The 10,848-nt window shown below is 40.8% G+C and overlaps 1 protein-coding gene across 1 annotated transcript; it reads left to right on the forward strand.

Moving 5' to 3' along the window:
- The first annotated feature begins 452 nt into the window (after window positions 1-452).
- Window positions 453-2,182, forward strand: LOC105918727 (adenosine receptor A1). Its single transcript, XM_012853875.3, has 2 exons — window positions 453-781; window positions 1,456-2,182. Exons 1-2 carry the CDS (start codon window positions 453-455, stop codon window positions 2,096-2,098), a joined length of 972 nt encoding a protein of 323 aa, XP_012709329.3. The 3' UTR covers window positions 2,099-2,182.
- Window positions 2,183-10,848: the final 8,666 nt, after the last annotated feature.

Genomic DNA, 10,848 nt, shown 5'->3' on the forward strand with positions numbered 1-10,848 from the left:
ATTATATTTTGAAGAGAACTTGTTAATTTGTTGCATATGTATGCAAGGTTTGAAATTGCCAGAGCTCTAATCATTCTTTCATCTGTTGTCCTAACACCATTGGCTGTTGGGTTGGTACTTGACAGTCTAAGGGTTGCATGATTAAATAGTAAACATCAAATGCATTTAATTGCACTACACTACTGCTTTGAATATGAAACTTCATGTTCTGTTTGTGCATATGGGCCTGTTTGTAGACATGAATCAAGTTGTTATTCATTGCTGATGTGGTTTTGATGACTTTTTATCTTTCACACCTATGACAATGGTCGAAATATGTCTGCCTGTGTGCACACATGCTATGACCTAAAACCAAGTGGTTTAGCACTCCCTCAAAGCCACAAAAAAACCCCAGCATGAACTACATTTTGTATAGACTCATGTATACCTACAATCGCCTGACACAGAGCACCATGAACACAGGAGAAGTCATTTATACATCGTTGGAGGTCCTCATCGCCATCAGCTGCTGTCTGGGGAACATGCTGGTTGTTTTGGCTCTGTGGAAAACTAAAAGCATCCAGCAGCCAACCTTCTGCCTCATCTTGTCTCTGGCTGTGGCTGACTTCATGGTTGGATTTGTTGCCATACCTCTGGCAGTGCTGGTGGATGGGCGTCTGGAGACTTCATTCCACACTTGCCTCTTCATCAGCTGTGTGGTCATCCTCTTGACCCTAGTTTCAGTCCTTTGCCTCATGGCTATTGCTGTTGATCGTTACCTGCGTGTCTATACCCCTCTGCGGTAAGATTGTTTATTTTTACTTTTATCTGAGCAAATTTCAGTACATGGTTTTGAATCATCTAAATAGTTATTTACATATTAGTCACCAAAGTCGAATTTTATTTTGTTAGTAGGTTTATTTTCAAGTTTATTTTAAGGTTTACAATCATTGTGACCATTAATCTTATATTCATATAGGGCTTGTAATGACGCACATGAAGCATTTAATTTTGAGGGTGGACTGAAGATGCAAAACATTAGCTTTTCAAATAAGAACTTGGTGAGGTGATTTTTAAGGTGGAGCTGATCAATTCTGGTTTTTATGTCATTCTAATCTATTTTCTTTGATCCTGTGGTGGCAGGTTTGATCAGATGGTTAAAACTCCGGTGCAATTGGGGTTTCCAATACAATGATCACAAGCAACCATCAAAACAACTTCTAAAAATACATATAAAAGCTAATGTTAGGAATTTAATATGTAATTTTGGCTCTCTGTTGATTTGAGAATAGTCACAAGAAATTCTAATTTATGTATTCTATTCTTGTTTTTCAAACAGTTTAAAGTTGTTAGTTGTAGGATCAATTTCCTCTGGAAGAATAGTCCAAATAACCCATTAACAGCCCAAAACCAGTGTAAGTTTTATTTAGTTGAGGGTGTGTAATGTTTTGACCAGCGTTGATGTCATTTTTTCAGGTATAAACGGATTGTAACCTGGAGACACGCCTATTCTGTGGCAGCAACATGCTGGCTGGCTGCAGTGCCACTGAGTTTTACTCCTATGCTTGGATGGCATCAAGACCTACCTGACTCTGTTAATTCTACATTTATCTGCCAGTTTGTGGGGGTGATTCCCATGTCTTATTTGGTTTACTTCAATTTTTTTCTCTGCAATCTGACTCCTCTGCTGGTGATGACTTTGTTGTACAGCTATGTCTTCTGCTACATTCGGGGAAACCTGAAAGACAAACCAGGAAACGGTGCTCAAAATCAATCTCAAAAATACCTACAGAAAGAAAAACAACTGGCATCATCTCTGTCTCTAGTCTTGGCCCTGTTTGCCCTGTCTTGGCTTCCTCTTCATATCATGAACGTCATTGTTTACTTTAAAGTGCCAGCTATTGTACCAAATGAAGCTTTCTACGTTGGCATTTTGCTTTCACATGCTAATTCAGCTGTCAACCCAGTAGTGTATGCATTTAAAATGAGAAAGATCAAGACAGCTTATGTGAAGATTTGGAGACAGTTTGTTCTGTGTTCAGCAGAAAATCAAGGCTCTCAGGCAAACCAGACAACAGACAACCCAAGCATTACCATAAAAAGTGTTGACATTGACTAAGATCTGTATGATTGTCTCTTCTGCGTAATTGAAAGAATCAAAATTTGTGGAAAATATTGTTGTGTATGGGTTCCTTGTGTAATACTCAACTACTGCCATGTGTTGAGTATTACATCTCATTCTACTCTCGATTTTTGGGTTCTGGGGGAATTTTGCATTTTGCAAAGTTGTATATAGATTTACAGTTTTTATTCTTATTTCTTATTGTTTAAAATGGGATTAGACATAAAACCATAGCTGTTTACATGCACAAAATTTCACGATCGGATTAAAGTGAATTTGGATTAAATAATTGGATTGTACTATTTATATCTGTTACGCCCCCAAGGTCTAGGGGTTCAGGGGCGGCAACATAAAAATGTGTCCAGAGACATGAGTGTAATAAAAATGGTGATTTATTACAAAAAGAGTGGGTTTTAACAAATACAAAACAATACAACGCAGTTTAACACAAAATAAAGGTCTGATAATCTTAACAGTGCTTAGTGTAAATTAAATTACTATGTGTGTGTAACCAAACTAGGAAGCACAACTAATTCAAAATGGGCCCAAAACAATTGAACACACCAAAGGTGGAGGAACAGCTTCACAAAAGCCACTTCCTACTAGCTATCCCTAATGAAGGAATGAGTTCTGGAGTCTTTTATACTGGTACAGGTGGGTCTCATCAGCAATCTGATTGGCGTGGCAGTCCTCTGCTGCTCCAATGAGGTTGCAGCTCCTTTGCAGCCTCCCGGCAGCCAATCAGGTAGGTGGTCTAACACAGCTGAACGATGAAGCCTGCACAGCCTCCAGAGGCCAGGGGCCGTAACCGAGCACACAATCAATTAATCCGACCATAATATGTCTTTATATGCACCTGTCTTTATTCAGAATATAACCACTCTGACATGCACAGTTATCAGATTTCCCTAAAAAAAAACATAAGAACTTCTGTCTTTGATAAACTACAAAAAAGTAAACAAAGCAGTATTATACAAGTTTGTTTGTCTTCCGAGCGCCCAGGCTGGATTTTCACCAGATTCTAATTATAGGTGAAACGTTACTGAGTAAGCAACAATTTTGAGCTCTTATTTTTTCCGATCAGATGGGCTATATGGGGAGTCCCGACAGTTTTGCTTCCCGACGTATTTCTGCCACTCACCTCATGTGGAAAAAGTCATGTTTAGTTGGGCGCAGATGCACATTTGGGTCAGTTTGCCACATTGGAATAACTTGAGCCTGCCAAGCATCTATATGCATGTTGATTGGTTTATCGATCGAGATAAACCACCCCTTTCATTCTGAAAACAATTTTATTGCGAATGAGCTTAATCACATTATCATATTCCAATTGGTTTGTTTACATGAAACAATTTTATTCCGATTGGCCTTTTATTCCTGTTACTGTCGTCCATGTAAACATAGCTACATTTAGTAGAAATAATTGCCCTGTCTATCGACCCTTTAGTCAAAGGCTAGACAAGACCCAGACCCTGGTTAGGTTTTTAGAAGGTAACCTTTCATAATAATACAATTAAACTTTTAAAAACTAACAGTAATATTATGTTGTTTTTAAGATCAATTGTGATAAATCAACCAAAAAAGACTAAGCTGTTGTGGAATAAACATTTTTCTTCATTGTCATGTCTACATTAAACTTTTATTTCCGATAAGTGACGTCTGTCGGTTTTTTTGTTTTGTTTTTTGACTGACATGCATCATATGTGCATCAAAAATTTCTTCTTTGTTTCTTTTCTTCAACAGGATGGAACTACCTTAATTTTTGCTCACTGTTTCCTCACAGAGTGGAGGAATGGCAGGATTTGTAACAAAATCTGGACTTTTCTGAAAATCAATACACATTTCTTCTTCAGAAGAAAGAAGGATGTAAGGTTTGCAACAATAACACGTGCATGAATGTGCTTAATGAAAAGCCACGTTCAAGGTTAACATTTTAGCTGTAAATGCTTTTCTTATGTTTACAGAGCAAATTGGCAATAGTTAAAAGCATGAAAATAATCCATACAGAATGTCTTTGTGACTTTGTCTGGAGTAAATGTTAGTTTATACACACACACACACACACACACACACACACACACACACACACACACACACATATTTATATATATATATATATATATATATATATATATATATATATATATATATATATATATATATATATATATATAACTTCCATTGTCTTCCATTCTTCTTCTATTGCTTTCTATACTCTTACCCTGAGTTTAAGGTCGCAGGTACATACCTAACCCTAACCTTAATCTAATCCAATTCACACCTTAGCCCTAAACCTAATTAGCCTAATTTGCATTGTGTGGATTTTGGAAAATGTCCTCACAATGCCAATTGTCCACAAAGTGTTGGTCTGCTGTCATGTTTTGGTCCTCACAACGATAGACATACATGTACACACACACACACACACACATACGTGTTAATGCAAAGCCATGCTCAAGATGATAATTTTAGCTGTCAATGCTTTTCTTATATTTACAGAGCAAATTGTCAATATTTTAAAGCATGAAACACATGTATGTGTCTTTGGTCGTCTCAAGTTTCAATGAAGAGAATGCTGCTTTATCTTTACAGAGGAACGGAGAATATATAAAGTAATGGCAAAGCGTGCCTGTCTGAAAAGCACCCACACCCCACAGCTACCACAGATATGACCAGGCAAAATAGGTTTCAGATTAAATGGTAGACGATTTAAGAGAAATGCTCAAAAATTGCTAAGCTGACCACGTGCTTTCCAGATTCTGGTCAACTGAAAGCTCAACCACCATTTCCATTTTTATAAGTAAATAAAACTTTCCCATTTACCATTGCAAGGTAGAGCAATTTAAAAGTCCTGAATGGTAGACATACTTTCAATAGTAATGCAACAAGCATGAGAACAACCCAGTTCAAGAGGGGTAGCAACAAATGAATCATGTTTTCCTTTTCCACTAATCTGTCAGCATTACATTCCTAGGACCCCAAAGGTTTCTATTCCTTCAATGTTTTTCTACAGCTCAAGTCAAATAGCTAAGACTCTTAAAGCAGACTGCACAGTGGCACACTTGTTTGTACTGTTGCCTTTGTGCAACAAGGTCCAGGGTTTGAGGATCTTATTTTAGAATTCAGATGAACTAAACAGAAATGTGTTTATATCGGTAAAAAAGTGTTTTTGTTCTTGCTTGGTCAGTTGGAAATGTAAACACAATACAAAGATGGGGATATTAGTTTTCATGTTTTACTTTGAGATTATGTAATTTATTTTGTCAGATATTATGTACGTGTGTGCACACGATCCCATGTTTTACATACTTACCGAGAACAATGCATTGGCCTTCTATGGCCTTGCTCAAAAGCTAACTGTTATCAGGGCATACCTAACCTAAACCTAACTGAAAATCTAACCCCTGGTCCCAAAATGCAAAAATCTATAAAACACTATCATTATAAAATTGTTAGGATATTTTTCTGGGATGAACCCGGACACAGCACGCACACACAGAGTCAGTTCTTATGAGTGAGTTTTATTGAATGGTGTGGAAGATGGATGATGAGACCAGAGTCTTTCAACAGACGGAGGTGTAGGGTGTAGAAGCTGGCCGGCAGGAGGCGTGTGGAGAGACTGACTGGGAGGAACTCTGGAGCCATGGACTTGAGAGCAGAACCTCTGAGCCGAACACTGGAGAGCAGAACATCCGAGCCGAGCACTGGAGAGCAGAACATCCGAGCCGAGCACTGGAGAGCAAAACATCTGAGCCGAGCACTGGAGAGCAACATATCTGAGCAGAGCACTGGAGAGCAGAACGTCTGAACCGTGCAGTGGAGAGCTGAATATCAGAGCCGTGCAGTGGAGAGCTGAACATCAGAGCCGTGCAGTGGAGAGCTGAACATCAGAGCCGTGCAGTGGAAAGCTGAACATCAGAGCCGTGCACTGGAGAGCAGAACGTCTGAGCCGTGCACCGGAGAGCTGAACGTCTGCGCCGTGTTCTGGAGAAAACAAACTGACGGAAAGTCTATGGGCTGACTGTAACAAAAACCAGGTTGAAAGGAGTCTTCAGGCTGATGGCAACAAAACGGAGCTGACAAGAATACTGGCAGAGACTGAGCGGGAGTGAACGCTATGGACCGGCGACGGGAACAGAAAGAGGTGAGTCTTATAAAGCGGTGGAAACAGGTGATGGCAGATCAGGGTTAATTGCTGCCTGACAGGTGACGGGGAGTTAAGGCTAATTAGTGTCTGGAGCAGAGCGAGGGAGGGCTGAGTGAATTGCACACTAAAGGCAGACAAAAACCTAAACCATGACAAAAATAATCTAAAACTCTGCTGGAAACAAATGCTGTAGAATAAAGATGGGACCTAAGGAAAGATTTGAAAGTCACTGTTCAACTATTACATAGTTGAGAGGCACAGATTTCAAAGGCCTGATCACCTTTGGATGTTAGCTTGGATATGGGAATATCGAAGAGAAACTGGTTGGTTGACCAAAGTACTCTTACTGGAGTGTGAATATTGAGGATATCACAAAGATATGATGGGGTTGAACCTTTTAAAACTTAAAAGCAAGCTGCAAGATCATAAAACCTATCCTAAAACAAACAGGAAGCCAATGGAGAGAAGCAAGAACTGGTTGGCTGAAGCCACTGCCAACAGGAAAGCTGTCTTCAGTGACACCAGTTTCAATAGGGCTGCACGCTCAAAGGGTGGCCCACTCAAGGCCCTCAACATTAATGAGAGGTCGCATGAAGCCATGGGCCTCTGTCTCGCGACCCCCCTGAGATACTGTGTCACCTAGTAATGTGCGCCCACCTGTCAGCCATCAAACTGATGATGCACTGAAATGGCAGCCAGGTGAACCTAACAAGGTTGATGCTGTCTGTCCAGCATCCAAAAGGCCTTGAAGATACCTCAAAACATCTTGCAGGGGACAGACCACTGTGTCCAAGCCCCTGTCCCTGCACCACACTGCAAAGCGCTGCCAACACCTGGCATACGTTTGCATGGTAGAAGGAGCCCTGGCATTTTGCAATGTCTGACAGACTGAAGGTTCCAGGGTTCTGTCAAGGGCTGCCAGTTCCCTTCAGTGGCCAAACTATGAGCTGAAGATGAAGGGATATGTGCCACACTTTCCTTTAGCTGGGACAACAGATCCCTCCTGACCAGAAGCCGCCACGGCTCAACAGGCGCAGGAGCATTGGGAGCCAGATTCTCATGGGCCATTCTGGTGCAACCCGGAGAACCTTCTGAGTCGATGAGATCACTCGGAAAGTGGGCAGAATCAGAGGAAATGGTGGTAAACCATAGAGCAGCCTGCCCAGCCAAGCATTGGCGAGTGCATACATGCCTTGTGGGGACCTGGGCTCTGTCATGGAGAACCACAGCAGGCAATGTGCCGTGCTGTCCGAGGCGAAGAGGTCCACCTGTTCCTCACCGAACTGATCCCAAATCTTCTGTACCACGTGCGGATGCAGCTGCCATTCCCACAGGGGAAGCCTCTGTTGGGACAGGTAATCTGCCACAGTTTCTGCTGCCTGGAAGGTACATAACTCTCATGGAAGTGAGCCGAGGGTATGCCCAAGTCCACAGCCTCTGGACCGCCCTCAGGGACTGCAGTGACCTGGTCCCTTACATCAGACATTACATCAGCAGTCTCATCATCATTCAAGTGACAAAGCAATAGCTTCTAACAACCCAGGACAGTGGTGGGTGGGTCATTGATTTGCATGTGATTTACAATGTGCCTTGGAGGATGGGCCTCCATGTCCTTAAAAACAGCAGTGCACCAACTACAAGCTTCTCAAGTGCAAGCCACCAGAATTTGACAAAAACTCCTGGATAGGTGTCAAAACGTTTTCAGAAAGAACTGAATGAAAGTTCGGTTGCCTCTGATTTTAGCCTGTTTGCTGTTGACTGTAAATGATTACAATAGTCCAGCCTTGAAGTAACAAATGCATGGACTAGTTTTTCAGCATCACTCCTGGAGAGAATGTTTCTAATTTTGGCAATATTCTGGAGGTGAAAAAAGGATACCCTGGAAACCTGTTTAATATGGGATTTAAATGTGCTGGTCAAAAATAACACCAAGGTTTCTTACTTTATTATCAGAGGCCAATTTAATGCCACCAGATTAAGTGATTGATTAAGAGGTTTAATTTTTTAAGAACTCTGATCCAAAGATGAGAACTTCTGTCTTGTCAGAATTTAAAAGCAGGAAATTTAAAGTCATTCAGGTTTTGATGCCATCAAAACATGGCTGTAGTCGAAGTAATTGATGGGATTCATCAGCATATATGGATAAACTTAGCTGAGTGTCATCAGCATAACAGTGGAAATTGATCCCATACTGTCTGATAATTTTACCAATCGGAAGCATATATATGAGTGGCAGCTGGTGAAAACAAATCTTGGTAGGGCTGGCCAATAGATTTCCCTGCCTAACCCAGTACATGCAAAAAGTCGGAAAATTACAACAATTCCACAATAAGCATTTAATTAATAAAAAAACATTGTTCACAAAGGATTATTTTTGTCTTATTAATCCTTTTCACAGACTCATGCCAGAGGGTTTGCATACATTCTACATGTACATATATTATTATGAAACGAACGTTTACGTCTTGACTTAAATATATATCCTAATTTTTTATTTATATAATGATTTAAGTAGAACAATGACTAGTGCAAAATTAAGTTGTATTTACTGGAGATGAAGTGTAGACTGCAAATTCTGTTGTGGTATGATGGCTCCCACAGTCGATTGGGATTGTCTGCCTGCTTTTCATTAAAATTATCCATGTCTTTCTTCGTCCTTCGGTAAACAAAAGAAACGTACATCCAACAATTTGGAATGCCTCTGTGAGCAACCGGGAGCACAACAAGTCGTAGTCATTGTTTAGATTCCAAAAATAAACTAAAAGTACGCTCTAATTCACCCGTTTTGTCATGGTAGTAGACGAAAATAGTACTGTTTTTGCCTACCAGCCGGGACCTGGATGTAGCGCGGATGTAGCTCGTGACGTCTCGCGTGAACTGGTCTATACACCTATCACTGTGTAGCAGGGGCAAAGATTCCAGGAGCCCCAAAGCCATTTATTTTGGCAATGCTGATTGGCCAAATATTTATAAATTTTCCCTAGCAACAGTATACGATTGGTTATTTTGCTACAGTTGTGGGGCTCCTTGAGTGACAGCCCCACAAGTGTAGAAGAAGAGAAATTATACATTCTGTTGGTGGAAATGCACTGTTAAATGAGAGTCAATTGGTAGAGTAAATTAGTAGAAGTGTTTTAATAATTCTTATTACATGTAGCCACCTACTATTAAGTAAAAACTGCCATTAATAATACTTTTAAAATCTATATATATTTTGGCTTTTACCCTCCACATCTAGGAAAGGCAGCGCCCGAGCGCCCCCTATGGTCCAGCAGCCACTGTCAGGCAGGTGAGACATCTAAGGTGAAAGTTAGTCATTAAGGAGGAGAAGAAGTGAGGAATTTGAGGCAGCAGAGGAGAGAATTGCAACGGATCCGGGAGAAGAAAACAAACGAGAATCAGAAATGTCTCTGACGTACAGTCAGAAGAGAGTTCTGACTGTACGTTGTTTACGTCAGCAGAGGACAAATTTAATTTGGGTCGAAAGTTTTATTTACGAGAGTAAATTGAGTGATCGTCTCTACCGATCGCGCAGTGCCTGCAAACAGCGCTGCTCATGGGGCCACGATTGAACCGGTGACAAGCACTGACGCACAGTCACACACACACAGCTGCTGCTGGGGGGCGGGGGGGAGATTAGTGGTGATAGACGCGATTTCTTGACTCTGTTCACGCACAGAGCTGTAATACTATTCAGTGTGATTCAGACAGGTGCAGTTAATTTTAGAGATGCGGTTTTAGCGCATATTCAGACAGAAACAGGCAAACCGAAGGTGGGGCTGCAGGAGAGCTGAGGGGTGTTGCTCAGCTCATGGGTGTGTTTACCTGCTGGATGTAACCGCTGTGAATCAATCAGAAAATAACTTTTTATTTATCTGATTAATAACATCTTTATGGAGCGCTCTGTTATTGTTACTCTGTGCTGTTCTATCAAAGTGTGGCTCGCCGAATCGCTCGTTATGGGACACAAATCAAATCAAACTTCTTCATGTTTATTTATTTCATGTACCAGCTTCTTAATCTCAGTCTGACTCACAATTTACGCCGCAAAATGCAAAGTGAGAACACACACAGGTAGATCATTAGAGTTTAGTCTGAGAATCCACCTGATATCTGATTCAGAGACGTTTCAGGTTGTGGAGGCTTGACCGATCTTTCTCTCTGCTGTGGATGATCTGTGAACTTTATTGATCTAATTTTATTTATGTAACCTTTGTTATGACGTTTGGGCTGCAGCTACAGCTCAAAAAAAAAAAAATATATATATATATATATATATATGGGGTGCGTGAAGACGGTTGGGACATGGTATGGGGTGCGCGGCTGAAAAAGTTTGGGAACCCCTGCTCTAGATGTCCAGAGTCCCATTTTCTCTCCAATTTCCTAATGTTGTGCTTCAAAGAATGCAGCTCTAAATTAAACCAGGTAGCCAGTTTCCTGTGAATAATTGCCTTCTTTTTCAAGAGGACTACATTGTCTAATGCAAAAACGCAACGAGAACGAGCAACATCAATAAGAGCATCAATTTGTGAATGGAATGAAATAATATTGCTGACATCTGCTGGACATTTCTTTCATACTGAGGAAATTAAAAGGGAGA

This window comes from Fundulus heteroclitus, chromosome 20 (genome assembly GCF_011125445.2).
Source record: "Fundulus heteroclitus isolate FHET01 chromosome 20, MU-UCD_Fhet_4.1, whole genome shotgun sequence".
Classification (NCBI taxonomy): Eukaryota; Metazoa; Chordata; class Actinopteri; order Cyprinodontiformes; family Fundulidae; genus Fundulus; species Fundulus heteroclitus.

Bases quoted from the DNA above. Each gene is read 5' to 3' on its own strand.
- LOC105918727 (XM_012853875.3), top strand. From the start codon at position 453: ATGAACACAGGAGAAGTCATTTATACATCGTTGGAGGTCCTCATCGCC. The intron at 782-1,455 runs GTAAGATTGTTT...TCATTTTTTCAG, and splicing joins CGTGTCTATACCCCTCTGCG to GTATAAACGGATTGTAACCT.